The sequence below is a fragment of the Carassius auratus genome, chromosome 39 (assembly GCF_003368295.1).
Source record: "Carassius auratus strain Wakin chromosome 39, ASM336829v1, whole genome shotgun sequence".
In the NCBI taxonomy this organism is placed as follows: Eukaryota; Metazoa; Chordata; class Actinopteri; order Cypriniformes; family Cyprinidae; genus Carassius; species Carassius auratus.
Window position 1 is genome coordinate 7767798 of NC_039281.1, and position 17749 is coordinate 7785546.

General features: G+C 34.7%; 1 protein-coding gene across 3 annotated transcripts; it reads right to left on the bottom strand.

The window, feature by feature from the left end:
• Positions 1-260: 260 nt before the first annotated feature.
• Positions 261-17573, bottom strand: LOC113057843 (kinesin-like protein KIF3A). Of its 3 annotated transcripts, XM_026225384.1 has the most exons (18): positions 17409-17573; positions 14644-14926; positions 14393-14537; positions 14151-14235; positions 13207-13312; positions 12870-13009; positions 12600-12797; positions 12338-12512; positions 11436-11525; positions 7192-7348; positions 6918-7098; positions 6717-6827; positions 5552-5677; positions 2043-2096; positions 1900-1968; positions 1677-1804; positions 817-909; positions 262-719 (listed from the first exon to the last, which is right to left on the bottom strand). In XM_026225384.1, the coding sequence occupies exons 1-17, from the start codon at positions 17412-17414 to the stop codon at positions 861-863; spliced, it is 2103 nt and encodes a 700-aa protein (XP_026081169.1). In that variant the 5' UTR covers positions 17415-17573; the 3' UTR covers positions 262-719; positions 817-860. The 3 variants fall into 3 exon arrangements, with proteins under 3 accessions (XP_026081170.1, XP_026081169.1, XP_026081168.1); XM_026225385.1 differs by having other exon boundaries at positions 261-909; positions 1672-1804; XM_026225383.1 differs by having other exon boundaries at positions 262-909.
• Positions 17574-17749: the final 176 nt, after the last annotated feature.

A 17749-nucleotide genomic window follows, 5' to 3' on the forward strand; every position in this document is an offset into this window, starting at 1 on the left:
AGATGAGAAAAAACAAGTGAATTGACTCTAGACTTACTGCTTATGAACACAATACTATATTTTTGTATTACATTTAATATTAAATTATTTTTATTAAATGTTTTCTATCGTTTATATTTATTGTATTTATGAATAAATGTTTTCTGAACAGATTTATTTGGTTGTTGTTTTTGGACTTTGAAAAATATTTAGTATAACAAAAGAAACTACAAAAAAAAAATGTTTTTGGTTTTTTCCTTGTAAAATAATTTAATAATTTAAAGAGTACAGGAAAAAAAAAAAACAGTAAAATGTAAACATTTTTATACATAAGAATAATGGTTTTACTACTACAATGCACAGTGGAAATACATTGCAATTAGAGTAAAATGGCACCACAGCCAGGGGAACATGGCATGCACATTCACATTCACATTATAAAACAAATTAAGTAGCATAGCTTGTGTACATTGAGCTAAAGCAATTGCACGCTGCCAACCGTGTAAAACATTAAGATTAGATTCGTTTCTCAATAGCATATTGCCACGTCAAGCTCATCTCACGTGTTGCATCAATAACCTGCTTGTTTCAAGCAAGCAAAGCCATCAGTGTCAAGCAGAATATACAGTAACAGTGTTTGTGTTAAAGGGGAAATGTGCCTTTTGGAGTGCTATTGTTAACAGACATTTTACAGCAAACTATCCTCACCTAAACCCAGTGTTGGAGCAGCTCTGGAGTTCCTGCATATTAACACATGATTTACTTTCATCAACACTTATGTCAAAATGCCTTAACATCACAAGTAACAGTATTTCCTAAGACATATACTGGACTGGCCTTGAAAATGCACAAAATATGGTGGTCTTCATTTCACAAAAGGCTCACTGCAGCAAGGATTCCATCGCAGCTTCTTGTTTGGAGGAACGTTTCCTAAAAACAATGTGATTGGGGAAAAACAGACATTTAGACATGCAAAAACATGCAGATGTGTTATTTACTGTAGATTATTGTCAGATGTTTGCATTTTCAAATTCATTCTTAACTCCTGAAATTGCTTAGAAGTGACAGATTTCTGTTTCAAATAAATACGGTTTCTTTCTTTTCAACTTTGGATTCATCATAGAATCCTGAAAAATAAAATGTACCACTGTTTCCACAAAAATATTATGCAGCACAACTGTTTTCAACATTGATAATAATCAGAAATGTTTCTTGAGAAGCAAGTCAGCATGTTAGAGTGATTTCTAAAGGATCATGCGACATGTTTTTGAAAACTTAGACGCCAAACTTTTTAATGCATAAAAAAATTTAAACTGTGCAAAGAAATGCTGAAACATTTGACTCTGGATCAATTATGTTCTACTCCAAAGAGACATGCTTTGTTATTAAATTACATAATCCAAGCAAAAACAATAAATATTGCTTATCTATAAATATACTGTATGTATATCACAATATGTAATTATGGACACAGAATATTGTGATATATGCTTATAGTGCCCATTTCATCAATTACAGACCTATACCTTTATATACCTTTAAATAACATCTAAAACCATACAACTTATTAATGCATCATGTAATAAACCAAACTGAAGGATTATTTAACTGTAACTAGTTGTAACAGGCAATGCATTCTTGTGTACAAAGGCTTGAACCAGAAAAAAAATAAATAAATAAAAAGCATCACACCTCACCTACGAGCAGTTTTAGGCCTGGACTTCGCACTCTTTGATGTCCGAGGCCTTTCTAGTTTCATTAGGGACTGTCTCATGCTCTCCTCAGTGTAGGCCAGATAAACATGGGACAGGTCCACTTCAAATGGCTGCATCACAAAAGAGGGACAGAGGACAAATATTAAACCTGTAAAGGGAGCAGCAGACATCACATGTGCCTCATTTGTTCTGAACTCACACTTACATCTTTTTCTTTCTTGTCTGGCACAGGTGTCTGTTTTCTCATGTTGTTCCCTGTGTAGGCCACACATTTCTACAAATAAAAACCACAAATAGATCAGCTGTAGATCTGAGATGTGCAGAATGAAATGTGTTGAAGAAGCTCACCAGCTGCCATTCTCCAATGTCCTCGTTCCAGTGCACATAGTTCTCAATCATCTCCTGTACACAACACAACCAAAAAAATATGTTAGTTTGCATGTTTTCAATTGTGCAACTGAAATGTTGAATAAATATTATGTTTAGATATTGTGAATATTCTTTTGGGGACTTTTGAAATTCGTGTTGAACACAGAGTAAATAAGCAAAGCTAGTTAATAAAGCTCATTATTTCAAAACCAGTCTTAAGTGTCAATTTTTCAAAATTGAGAATAAATAAGCTTTCCATTGATGTATGGTTTGTTAGGATTAAACAATATTTGGCTGAGATACAACTATTTGGAAATCTGGAATCAGGGTGAAAAAAAAAAAAGAAAAAAAAACTGAGAAAAGCATGTTTAATATTGTCTAAATTAGATTTTGGCAATGTATATTACTAATCAAAAATTATGTTTTTATATATTTATGGTAGGAAATTTACAAAACATCTTCATGGAACATGATCTTTACTTAATATTATAATGATTTTTGGCATAAACAAAAAATCAGTCATTTTGACCCGTACAATTTATTTTTTGGCTATTGCTAAAAATACACCCCAGCGACTTAAGACTGGTTTTACACTCCAGGGTCACATATTCTATTTTTCAAGGGAAAGGTCACTCAAAGATGAAAAGTCTTGCTTCAAACCTGTATAATTAATATATTTTAAATAACTTTGGCTACCACTGGTTTTCATTGTACTGTCCAAAAAAAAAAAAGTATGTTTCACAGAATTAAGTAATTAATACTGGTTTGAATGATATTAAGAGAGTAAATGATGACTGAAGAATCATGTTTGGGGTTTTAGACCTTCTGTAGAGTTTATTTGCCGGCTCAGTTTTGCAGTGCAGCATTTCACACATTATTATCAGCAAAGGATATCAGATTCATGAAATCCTGACAACGTGGAAAAAAGCAAAAAATGATTTGCACGATTATTTATGCAAGTGCTACATCCTGAAGTTATGTGTAAGTGCAGGGGAAATTATAAAAGGGTTTCTTCATGTTAAATGAATGTAAGATTTTTTAAGACCATGTAAAGAAAATGTAAGGAATGAATGGAATACATTAATATGTTCTCTTAATGTAAATGTCCTGGGAGTAAAAAAAAATTAGTTGTATTAGCAACACATCAAAGTTTAAAAATACAAGTTCCAATCTAGATCCATTACTTTGAATTTAAAATATATATATGGTTCACAATCATGGGGAAGACTGCTGATCTGATAGTTGTCCAGAAGACAATCATTGACACTCTTCACAAGGGGCCACAAACATTCATTATCAAAGCTGGCTGTTCACAGAGTGCTGTATCCAAGCATGTTAACAGAAAGTTGATTGGAAGGAAAAGATGCACAACCAACAGAGAGAACCGCAGCCTTATGAGGATAGTCAAGCAAAATCGATTCAAGAATTTGAGTGAACTTCACAAGGAATGGACTGAGGCTGGAGTCAAGGCATCAAGAGCCACCACACACAGACGTGTCAAGAGATTTGTGTGAGAGGCGTCTTATCTGGGCTAAGGAGAAGAAGAACTGGACTGTTACCCAGTGGTCCAAAGTCCTCTTTTCAGATGAGAGCAAGTTTTGTATTTCATTTGGAAACCAAGGTCATAGAGTCTGGAGGAAGGGTGGAGAAGCTCATAGCCCAAGTTGCTTGAAGTCCAGTGTTAAGTTTCCACAGTCTGTGATGATTTGGGTGCAATGTCATCTGCTGTGTTGGACAATTGTGTTTTTTGAAAACCAAAGTCACTGCACCCGTTTAACAGGACATCTTGGAGCACTTCATGCTTCTTAACCAACTTTTTGAAGATGCTGATTTCATTTTTCATCAAAATTTGGCACTGCCAAAAGCACCAAAAGTTGGTTAAATGACCTTGACTGGCCAGTAAACTCACCAGACCTGAGCCCCAGAGAGGATCTATGAGCTATTGTCAAGAGGAAGATGAGAAACGAGAGACCAAACATTGAAGATTAGCTCAAGGCCACTGTCAAAGAAACCTGGGCTTTCATGCCTCCTCAGCAGTGCCACAAACTGATCACCTCCATGCCACGCTGAATTGAGGCAGTAATTAAAGCAAAAAGAGCCCCTACCAAGTATTGAGTACATGAACAGTAAATGAACATACTTTCCACAAGGCCAACAATTTTTTTTTTTTTTTGGTCAGCTTGAAGTATTCTGTTGTAATTTGTTGAGAGTGAATTGGTGGGGTTTTGTTAAATGTGAGCCAAAATCATCACAATTAAAATAACCAAAGACTATAAATTTATGAATTTAAGACTTTCTGCACTGAATATTTTAAGGTCTTTTTTTTTTTTTTGTGGAAGTGCAAATTAGGGTCTGATTAAGTTCAGAGAAAACCCTGTAAAGTGTAAAATACAAACTAAGATAGATATAAGATATTTAAGGCTTCTTAAAAACATAAGATATTATCCTAAGAAGTCTAAAAATAAATTTAGATCAACTTGATTAAAAACGTTTCAAAACCATAAAACTATTTTCTCAGAAAATAAAAAATTATCACACAATCCAGTATAAATTGCACATGTCAGACAAAGATTTAAAAAATATGGGAGGGTTTTCCTGTGATCTAGAAAAGGGTGGTTTAGTAAAGCTGAAGCATGAGATCTTTATCAACAACAAGATGTTTTGATCACTATATATATAGGGTTCATACAGAAACTGCAAAATTAAATTCCAGGACTTTTAAGGACTTTTCAAGCACTACTTTTTTGGTTTTTAAGGACTAAAATCTCACTTATCAAAGTATTTTGTTATTATCTTTCAAATTCTAATAAACTAATAAAACTGAAATGACACAAATAAAGTGCAGCACAAAAGCATGCAGTGAATGTGGCAACTTTAACATTTAAAGGGTATTATGGCAAAGTTATCGCTTTCCTTATTCAAACAGATTTCTTTTTCATGAATATATGATTGACCCGAAGCATGAAATTTGTGTCATACACTTGAGAAATTATGAGCTAATAATTGTTTTGGTAATAAAGTTATGTACTGATTATTTTGACAATTGAGTAATATCATTTTTTTGTAATACAAACAGACCTAAGTGAAAAAAAACAGTCTTTAGTATGACTATTTACACAAAAACTAACAATTATGCTTAAAGCCAGGAGAAACGGTTCTGTATTTATACCAGACACGCTGCATCATTAATTTTGCATAAAAAGATTGTTTCATCAAGGGAAAAAAACACTTATTTCATATATATATATAATTCCCTTTAAAAAAATCAAGTATGTTTCAAGTACCTTCTAAAAAATATGGATGTTTTCAAGGGTTTTTCCAGGACTTAAATTTCAAAAAAGTCAAATTCAAGCACCTTGTATGTAATTCCTGCAGCTCTGTAGTTATTATTTGATAACTTCACTGTTATTCTAAAACATGTGAACAATAAAGAATGAGGAGGTTCGTCGATTTTGCATGTGACAGTGCATGCGAGTATAAATGTAGACCTGATATTCCTGAGGAATAAAGTTATCAATGATGAGCATCTGTAGCCGCAGCTCTCTGCTCAGCTGCCGGATGTTTTCCAGCAGACCTTCGATCTCTCGGTGATGCTCTTGCTGCAGATCAGCCATCTGAAACACAACAGTCATTCTTAGCAGAGGACCAATATTGTGAACGGCTGCGATACCAAACGTTAAACTCAACACTTCTCTGTATCACTTTGCACCACTGCAAATACTATTGTAATCATTTTAATAGTTTTTTTTTTAAATGTAACTTTTTGAAAATGTGAATATTGTATTAATGATTAAAAGTACATAATATGTTAAAACTAGAGATGCAGCGATACTGAATTTCTCCACCGATATTGATAGGCGATTATTCAGAATGATATCTGCCGAAACCGATAGTTTGGATTTCTTTTTCTCTTTTTTTCCAAACTAATGCTGTAACTATTTTTGGAACCTTCTTATTTGGTACATTTCTGTTATATTAAAGATTCAAATGAATAAAGGTTCACATAATAACAGCGCTATTGTATTCAACTTTATGTAATTTGCAGTACTTCATGGGAGTGGGCGGAGCTACAGATATCTTTTGGTGCACTTTCCTCATTGCGACTCTCTGGTGGAATTTTCTGTTCAGCATTATGGGTAATGTAGTTTTCACAACAAATTATACTATTAAACAGTTGTTGAAAAAATATGTTTAATGAATGCAAAAAAAGATGGGTTTAACAAAAGCACATAAAATTTATTAACTACCTCAGAGCTTACAACAGGTCTCTCTTTAAATGTTTATTGTTAAAAATGTATTTCCTTATAGAGTTAATGAATGGAGGTTTTACGAACGGAAGCCAAATGTTGTGCTCTGTTGAGAGAACTCTGACTTAAAAGCCTCTGATTGGCCATTAGGCTAATGCATTCAACAAACATGCTTCTGATTGGCTACAATGCTGCAAAAACATGTTGTAAATAGAAACCTTTGATGCTCTTCATAGAGCACTCACCCAAATTTGGGAACGTTTGAAAGCAGTCTACCTGTATTGCAGAAAGGATGGTGTCCTTACATCGTTTTAATTTATGTACTGACCTGGTACTGAAGTACTGATACTTTTGACAACCCTCAAGTCTATTCTGCTATTTGAAAGCTACATGAAAGTTAACACACCTCAGATTTTGCTGCCATCAACATCGTCCAGACTTTCTTCAGTTTCTTGGTCTTGCCTTGAGCTTCTTCCTGTAAACTGGTGTATTTCTCCTCGATGTCCAAGCGCTCTTGCTGTTTCAAAGACATTGGCAAACATGAATCACTATGTTGTGATAAACTTATACAAGAATATCGGTCAAGCATGAACCCGCTCGGCTCTACCTCCTTTTCTTCTAGTTCTCTCCGGAGCTGCTCGGCCCTCTTCCTCCTCTCCTCCAGTTCATTGTTGGATTCTTCTAGAAGCTTCTCCTGCTCCTCAGCTTTAGCCAGTAAATCAACTCCACCAACAATAACCCTCTTCTCCAGAGCAGACAGCTTCTCGAGCAATAAGTGATGTTCTTGTCTGAGATACAGGAAACAGCACAAAGCACGAAACCGTTATACTCCTGAAATTATACTCTATACAGAGTTTTGGTGGACAGATTCAATGGCTCACTGGGCTTTGAGAAGGTCCTTCTCTCTCTTCTCAAGCTCTGCACGCGCTTTGTTCCTCTCTTCCTCCTCCATGTCTAGTTTGGCCTCCAGTGCTTTCCGTTCCTCATCGATCTTAGCTTGCATCTCCACCATCTTGTCAGGAGACACCTTCTTCCTCCCTTATCATGACAAAAATATAAAAACAGACAAAAGCCTCAGAATTAAACAGCATTGATTCATGAAAATGCTGGAATCCTTTTAACCTTAAATTGTTGAAATATCAACTTCAAGTTAAACAAAAGATTTGAATGTTCACCATTCTCTGATGTAGGTTGCTGGTGACGTGCAGGTAAACACATAAAATATATATTTTTTGTAAGTGTTTTATTTTTATTGTACAGTTATTTATTTGTTTAATGTTTACATTTAAATGACTCAATTCATTCTGAGCTTTCCATCAGCTCGCATACCCTCTGCATTTCCCTCACAAATCCTAATTTAAGAAACTCTGTGAAAATACAGTGCTCATCATTTCTGCCTTACCCTTGTTTCTCAAACTCTTCAGATTTTCAACTAAAACCCAAAAGGTTAATTTTGGATGGTCAGCAAAAATCTTTGATGATCTGTGAGCATTTTAGGCAGGAAAATAAGATGACAAATCATTTTCCACAAAATGGTTGCATTCAGTGTCTATGGTCAATTTTTAAAGAGACGCCTGATGTAAACGTCCACTGTCAGTGATTGAATTAAAGGTGCAGTTTTGACAGCTACTGAAGTCCAAATTCAAAATATTGAAGAGTTATTTCTCTTGTCCCCTCCTCCTCAGACTCAAACGGGTTGCCAGATTGATGACACATGCAACAGGAATGCGCACACACACAAAAAAGTCAATAAGACAATAAGTTGAATTGATTTATTTGCATTTAATATTCATCTGGCCATTGTGCTGTTTAAATGGATGCCGAGGCTTTTTAGGTTGCATTGTATCTGCAATTTCTGACAAATGTTTTTTCCTGGCTTCCTTGTCTGCAATATGCTGTGTTTTCCGCCAAATGGCAACAAATTTGCAACTGTCGAGTCACACAGACCAAAACAAAAATAGACATTCTGACACTGAACGCACATTTGAATGTAGAATAACTGACCGTAGCGTTGTTTTTCAGAGAAACAAGTGTGTGAACTTAACATGTTTCCTAAACATCTAATAAACTAATATTGTTATGCGTCAACTCGGTCAAAAAATTTTTAATTCACACCTGATTTGAAGACTTTGTCTGTCTGACCATCTCATTTTTGGGATGGTAAAACTCAGGATAAATCAAAGCATATTTCTAGGGTTTGTAGGTGACGGAGGATTGGGCTGATGAGGAGATTGTAACATCGACCTCTAGGGTCTTGAAATTAGAGCATAGAAGTCAAGTGGCCAGCACATTGCACAAGAAGTGAGAAAACAGAAGCAGTTATCATATCATATATCATGATATCATCATGACTTTTAAAGGGGAATCAGATTTGCCATTTGGGTCTGTGTAAAATAAAACCGCAGTCACTGATCATTAGGCTGATGCAGAGAGAAACCGTGAGATGCATCAGAAAGGAAGATGATAAACGTGAAGTAATCAGATGCAAGATTCACTGAAAGATGTAATGCTTGCATTTATAGAGTCCTATATTCAGCTTCTGCTGCGTCACGGAGTCGGCTGTTACCCACTGATTCAGGTTATTACACATCTGTTTTATGCTAATTCAAAAGGCTTGACTGGTGAATAATTTGATTTGTGTCATTTATTAAAAGTTATTAGGAGCTGGGTAGGTGCCGCATTGGAGCTTGAGCATTCAAGATCAAGTTTTTATTTCAAATTTATTTTCAGTAATATGCATCAGACAGCGTGTGCGGAGACTACTGTTCAAAAGTTTGGGATCCATATGTTTTTTAGTTTAGTTTTGTTCAATTAGATGCCCATTGGACCTAAAACATTTCCTTCTTTTTTTTTTGTTACAGACCCCAAACTTTTGAACGGAGGTGTACAGTAAATGACAGTGTCTAAATAAATTAGAATGTCGAGGAAAAGTTGATTTATTTCAGTAATTAAATTCAAATTGTGAAAAACTCATGTATGAAATAAATTCAATGCACACAGACTGTAGTAGTTGAAGTCTTTGGTTCTTTTAACTGTGATGATTTTGGTTCACATTTAACAAAAACCCACCAATTCTCAACAAGTTAGAATAAAACCAGTAAAAAAACAAACATATAGTGAATTGTTGGCCTTCTGGAAAGTATTCATTTACTGTTCATGTACTCAATACTTGGTAGTGGCTCCTTTTGCTTTAATTACTGCCTCAATTCGGCGTGGCATGGAGGTGATCAGTTTGTGGCATGGAAGCCCAGGTTTCTTTGACAGTGGCCTTCAGCTCATCTGCATTGTTTGGTCTCTTGTTTCTCATTTTCCTATTGACAATAGCCCATTCAACTTTCCGTTAACATGCTTGGATACAGCACTCTGTGAACAGCCAGCTTACTGGCAATTATTTTTGGTGACTTACACTCCTTGTGAAGGGTGTCAATGATTGTCAGAGATCATTTTGAAGGCTCAGGAACCCTTACAGGTGTTTTGAGTTGATTAGCTGATTGGCATGACACCATATTCTAATTTGATGAGATTGTGAATTGGTGGGTTTTTGTTAAATGTGAGCCAAAATCATCACAATTAATAGAACCAACAACTTAAACTACTTCAGTCTGTGTGCATTGAATTTATTTAATACGTGAGTTTCACAATTTGAGTTGAATTACTGAAATAAATGAACTTTTCCTCAACATTCTACTTTATTGAGAAGCACCTGTATATTTATATGATCATTGGAGTGGGCTGATGTTTGGGTACAAGAGGGATTGTGTATTAGGGAAAGAAGGTGATTAAGGGAGCACAAGAGATAGGGATAATTCACATTATCCATCTGCTGCTTTGACTCACTAGTCTGGGATCTCTTCTCAAAGTGCTGCGCTAAATAAGAGAGAGAGAGAGAGACTGAAAAGACTAGCAACCAATGTTCAGAGACAGAGATCCAGAGAAAAACCCAGATACTGAGATAAATTATATGCTTTTTACACATTACATTTACAGAATCTATACGTGGGTCGAAGACTAAAAGAGGTTTTCGAGCATTGAAAACCATAAGTTTAATTAAATTTCTCAGTTCAATTTCTGTTTATTTCTTTATTTTTCTGGTCAGAAACATAATGACTATCATGCATGTTTTCCTTGATTTATAGCAGACACCCGCTTTAATATCATTCAGTGAAACAATAGTTCATCTACCAAAAACTCTTAAATTACATTAGAAATCTCCATTTAAGGAGCCCCCAAAAACTAATTCATTATCATTTCAAAACTTTACCAATTTGTAACATTATCTTTCAAACCATTAAGTTTCATCTAAGAATCATTAATAATTTAAAACATAATGAAATTTAATAGGATCATTTATATTTATTTATATATATTTTAATAAGTACAGGTCAAAATAATATGCCTTTTCATTTTTACGTAAATGCTAAATGATGATGAAACATTACTTTTTATTTGAAACATTAAAACAGACACTTCAGTTGCATATAATATGCTTTCTAAGTATATAAAATAACTTTGGTATCATATTGTATTATATTAAAATATTGCATGTATGTAGTTTTTTTGCATTTTTCACCAAGACAAATCTCTTGTATGCAGAGAAAGCTCTTTCTGATTGGAATTTATGAAGCTCAAGCTACAAGCCATAATATACTTTATTAAGATAAAAACTGCATTAACTTGTATTTTCACTGGTGGTCCCAGACTGTTTGAGAGTATGTGGGAACAGAGACAAACTACAAGAGAGTCATTGCCAGGCATTAAACCTTTGCTCTCATGACACAAAATGAAACTTCATATATTTGATCTGATGGTCTAGACAAGCAAACCAAAAGCCACATCGTTTCTTCTATCACTGATACTCTGATTTCCAAACCTATATGACATTGGGTTTCCTGCAGATGCTTTATAGCTACACATTTCAAATGTTTTTATAAATAATCTCGAATGAAAGTTTAACATGTTGATGTTTTGCTCATGTATCTAATGAGGTCAAAGCTCTTGTCTCTGTAGATGATCATATAAAGCAGTTCTTGAGGTCAAAAGCCAAAACCACGGTTTGCATCATCTTTCTAAAGAGATCTCTCTGACTAATTTTGTCCAGTCATAAATGGGAACATTAGATTCATACCTCTTCGTTTCCTGCGCGTCTCGCCTCCTTCATGTTCTCCTTCATCCATGTCATCTGATCCACTGCCATCAGAGCCAGAGATCTCCTCACCTGTGAAATAATAAAGTATAAATACCGGATTGTGTCTTGGTACTAAACATGTACAGTATAAATACTCTGGCTCTGAACCCAAACAAAAAGACGCACTTACCAAAGAAAAGCAAGAACAATATTTAAAAAAATATGTAATATAAGGTTAAATTCCAAAGCAAATCATGTGCAATGATTGAAGTTAATAAATGTCAAGCTTTGTAATATAAGCTTATTAAAAATAGCATAGAAAACACACACTGCCATTTGAAAGTATGGGGTCAGAAAGACTTTTTGTTTTTTGTGTTCAGCAAGGATGCATTAAATTTATTAAAACTATCAGATAAGGCTTTTTAAGCATATTTTACAATTTAATAATCAGAAATATAATAAACCGTTTCTTGAGCAGCAAATCTGCATGTTAGAATTATTTCTGAAGGATCATGTGACACTGAAAACTGGAGTAAAATTCAGCTTTGCTTAATTAAAATATATTTTTAAAATCATCATTTTTTTATTGTAATAATATTTTGCAATATTACTTTACTGTACTTTATCAAATAAATGCAGCAATGATGAGCATTAGAGAATACTTTAGAAAACACTAACAATAACATTGTCGATCCCAAACCTTTTGAACCTTTAAAAAAAAAAAAAAAAAAAAAAAAGTAGCTTGCTGCTACTTCTCACATTCAAACATTGATGACATTTCTTGAAACTATTAAGATCCGTATGTAGTCAAATGGCAGTCCTCCAGGGTTCAGAGCGGAGTCGAAGAGTCCGATCCTGACAAACACATTACACAGCTGAAACTGACGTGTGGCGTACTGTACCTTCCTCCAGTTTTCTCTTGAGATCTTCAATTTCCTTCTGAAACTGGCGCAGCAGTGCGTCCTTGGGGTCCTCATTAATCCTGGCCTTGTTCTTGATGTTTTTGGCACGGTTGGCATAACGGAGCGTACTGATGGTTTCATCGTAATTGTAATCTGCCGGGCCGATGTTTGCACACTGCAAGAGAAAAGAGAGCGATATACTGTCTTACCAACAATTTAATCAACTATTTAAGCCATGGCTTGTATGTGTTTGCACACTGACCATCATGGTCTTTGAGTTTCCTCCTAGAGAGTCCTGTAAGAGTCGGGTGAGTTTTGAGTTCCTGTAGGGCACGTGGGTGCTTTTCCCATCCACTAGTGCAGAGATAACATTTCCCAGCGTGGACAGAGACAGGTTGATTTTTGTAGCCTCTTTAAGACGCTGACCAGTGGCTCCCGTTTTTCCTTGTCTTTCAGAGCCCTGAGCAACAAGACATCCCCTTCAGTAATTGAGAGAAAACAAGACGATGTAAAGTTGGCATTGGCGGCTTACCGCAAGATCCACCAAGTGTAGCTTTCCCATGCGCACATGTTGATTTCCATCTACACCCTTCTCACTGCACTCGATAGTTATGGTGAAGATAGCATGGGAACGAGAGCTGTGCTCGTTCATATTAGTCGCACCCACAGAACCTGGACAAGAACAAAGAAACACACACACTTACAGCTTCCTGTCTGCATTAATATTCTCACACATAATTACAGTCTAAAATATCAGAATAGAAATAAAGCAGCCATCCGTGTTCATGACAAAACAGGAATATTCATACCACATTACTTTGCATGCCTTAACCACACTAATAATAATAATAATAATTCAAAATACTCACGGTTTTTGTGTCCGAGGGTCATAATCCGGTCCATATCGTCAGCATTGTTTACCACATATCCTGAAAGATCCTTGATGTAAACTCCTACATCAGGTCTCTCCTTGACCTGTATTTTGAGTTTAGTATTAATCATCATTTCCAGAAATGTGCCAAGCTTTAGACTTCCTCAAAATGAATCTTATAAGGCTAAAAATTCAAAGGGTCAGTAAGATTTCTTACTCTTTATTTATTTATTTTTATATATATAAAAGATATTAATACTTTTTTCAGGGAGGACAGATTAAACGGATTAATAGTGACACCAAACTGACATTTACAATGTTAGAAAACAATTATATTTAATTTTTTCTTCTATTCATCAAAGAATCTTGAAAAAGAGTTAAGACAAAAATATTAAGCATAAATATTAAACGGTTTTCAATATTTTTCTTAGGCAGCAAATCATCATATTTTCATGATTTCTGAAGCTCATGTGACACTGTAGACTGGAGGAATGATTCATTGAGCATCACAGAAATAAATTACATTTTAAAAAGATATTCTAGAAATAGGCTCCCATCCCCAATCCAGCCTCGCACTAAAATCTGAACTAGACTCTATTCAATAAACTAAATACAGTCAAATGTGATAAAGATGAAAGAACTACATTCCAATTTGCAGCTGCAAGCATTATCACATACAGATAACTATTTACAAAACAATCTTACTAAGAGAGTGAGATGTGGAATTTCTGAATGATCTAATTGTGTTTGATGTGTTGAAATTCTACAGAATCTGGCACAGTTTTCAGTCGAATTCTGTGGGTGCAGATAACATGCGGATGTATGCATTAGTCAAACTCTTCATGACCTATATTAGAGTGTTCGATTAATGACACGCCTAAAAAAAAAAAGTGCATGATGGGGAATGGAGAAGCGTTCAACTGAAAGATGATGGTTTCTCACCTCCAGCCTCTGCATCTGGTCCTTTCCCAACAGGTCTCTCACCTCCTCATTGTAGATTTCCAAATACGAAACTCTCACCAGAAACCTGTGACAATACCGAGTTTATCTTAACACCCTGCACGTCTCTTGTATCAAGAAACACATGACGAATGATAAGCATCTTCATGATTAATCATGGGAAATCTTTTTTTTTTAAAACACACTGACACAGCACGGCGCTCAAAAACAATCCCCATTCTCACCTGGTGTCTCCTTCAGCTTTTGCAATGTGGCCAAAAACATGAGCGAATGAATTTGGGATGATTCCTCGGAGCTCAGGCACTGCCCTGACGCCCTCCATAGTGAACGTCTTCCCCGTGCCCGTCTGTCCGTATGCAAATATGGTTCCTGGAAATAAAATAAGAAATTATAAAAATGCAATCATCAACATTTTAAATAGCCAAATAGATAAGAGGTGGAAATATATCTGCATTACATCTCTCTATTGACTTACCATTGTAGCCCTCTAATACCGAGTCAATAATGGGTCGAGCTGTTAAATTATACACATCCAGCTGTTTGCTGTCTGGACCGAACACTGTGTCGAAGGTGAACGTCTTTGGCGGATCACTGCTCATATCAAGTTTGTTCACAGTAATCGTTCCCCGGATCTCGTCCACAGCGACGGCCTGCTTGTGTCCCGTCATCCTCTCTTTCTCGTTGAGGGGTCGACATCTCACCACCACCTTCACGTTATCACTCACCTCCACCTTCTCTGGTTTATCAAGCTTATTACTCTGCACAAACAGAAAACAGTTTGAAAATCAAATCACAAAAATATACAACTATCAGGGAATATCCAATATACAAGTAAATCTGTAGTTGTGGCATAATTTCTAAACATTTTTGTCGTTTAATACACTGCTGTTCAAAAGTTTGGGATCAGTACGATTTTTTTATGTTTATTAAAGACGTCTCTTCTGTTCATTAAGGCTGCATTTATTTGATTGGAAACACAGAAGAAAAAAGTAATATTGTGAAATATTATTACTATTTAAAGTGATGTTTTTCTATTTTAATATAGTTTAAAATATAATTTATTTGTGTGCTGTGCAGCTTAATTTTCAGCATCTTTACTACAGTCTTCAGTGTCACATAAATCATTATAAATATTGGAAATAGTGCGGTTTTATAATTTTTTGGAAGCTGTGATACTTTGGTTTTCAGGATTCTTTGATAAATTAAGTTAAAAAGAACAGTGTTTATTTAAACAGTCTTCTTTACTATCACTCTTTGTCTATTTAACACATCCTTTCTTAATATAAGTATTTATTTCTTAGATAAAAAAATACTGACCAAAATCTTTTGAACAGTAGTGTATAGTTACAAAAGATTTGATTTTTTAATAAATGCTGTCCTTTTTTTTTTACTTTATTCATCGAATAATCCTGAAAGCATCCCAGGTTCAAAAAAATGTAAAAAAAAAAATTAAGCAGCAAAACTTTTTCAATATTGATATTAAATAAATCAAATACTTTACAATTAATCCAGAACACGGCAGCAAGATTCATTTTTTATGAGCCGAAAAGAATACACGTCACACCTCTGTTTATCAATTTGCACTGGCTTCCAATAGCTGCTCTCATAAAATTCAAGGCATTGATGTTTGCCTACAAAACTACCACTGGCTCTGCACCCATTTACCTAAATTTGTTACTTCAGACTTATGTGCCTCTAGAAGCTTGCATTCTGAACGTCGCTTGATTGTTCATCCCAAAGAAGCACAAAGTCACTTTTATGGACTTTTAAATTAAATGTTCCCTTCTGGTGGAATGACCTCCCCAACTCAATCCGAGCAGCTGAGTCCTTAGCCATCTTCAAGAATCGGCTTAAAACACATCTCTTCCATCTTTATTTGACCCTCTAACTTTAACACTCACTATTCTAATTCTATTCTTTTTAAAAAAACAAACTACCTTTCTAATCTTTTTGTATTCTATTTTATTTTCATTTATTATGCAATTATGTGTGTGTGTGTGTGTGTAAAGACCTCTAACACTAACTTGCTCTATTCAATGTTTTATTTTTATTATATTATTTAAAAGCCCTTGCAACGTGTACTGTGTAAAGCTAACTGAGACTTGTTATAGAAATTAAATTAAATTAAATTAAATTTATGCATTTAGCAGACGCTTTTATCCAAAGCGACTTACAGTGCATTCAGGCTATCAATTTTTGTCTATCATATATATATATAAATATATATATATATTATAGCACTTATATATCATTGCTCTTTTTGTTGTTTTTGATTGCCTCCATTGTCCTCATGTCTAAGTCACTTTGGATAAAAGCGTCTGCTAAATGAATAAATGTAATGTAAATTTGCATATCAGAATGATTTCTGAAGATCATGAGACACTGAAGACTGGAGGAATGATGCTGAAAATACATCTTTGAACCCATAAATAAATTACATTTTAAAAGTATATCAAAATAGAAAACCATTATTTTAAATTGTAATAATTTTTCAGAATATTACTGTATTTTTGAGCCTTGATGAGCAGAAGATACTTCTTTAAAACACATAAAATTTCTTAGTGATCCCAGGCAGTGTATGTTTACAAAAAAGAATATGCAAATGAGCAGAATATTTTACTCTGTATTATTATTGTCAAGAATCCCAACGAAATTTAAAAATTATAAATTATGTAAAATATATATATATATATATTTAATAATAATATTAATAATGATAAGGATGACTTGACATGTGACAAAAAAATAAATAATAATAATAACTTTTTTTTCATTATATAATGGAAGTATATGATAGATGACGCTGTTGCTAAGCAGCGGATATTGACCGCTCGGCCTGTTTCAAGCTAAGAGCTACATTAACACATAACAATAAAAACAGAGTAATATTTAGCTCCAGAACATAACTATTGATCTGTTGTAAGCGGTTCTAACATTATTTCTCATGAATCTCAATAATTTGAGATCATAATCTCGTTAAGATTGCCATGAAGCTAATAACTAGCAGCTAGCTTGATGTGCACAAAACAGCCATTCATAGTCATTCAAAGGACAAAAACATCGCATAATAATTAAATACATCATAAAATTGATCAATAACGGCAAACGCTCGGCACAAAACGCTGTCAAATAACAGTTTGTGATGAGATTCCGGTTGCAAAGCGAAGGAATGATCAGAAGGTGGGGCGTAAACACACACATCACACAGCGATTAATGAAGATAAGAGCTTAGAGTCTTACCGGCATCTTCAGAATCGGATATATGGCTCTTTATTAGAACCTAATAAACCTATTAAACGAGGTTTCGTCTGAAATGAGGATTGATGAGCTCATTCAGGTGGAAAATGTGTTTTTCCAGCTCAAGCGCGCATCCCAAACCTGCGCGCCGCTGCGTTTATCGGGCACGCGCGGTAATGCACGCCCCCGATGTCAGATATTTATGGATATCAGAGTTAATTATGCTTTGCATTATGTTCTAACCATGAAGTGTTTTATTCAAAAAAAGGTTTTATAATATTAAATAGCTTCAATCCTACAAATCAAAACAGATTTTAAAAAGAAGACATGCAACCTACAGCACA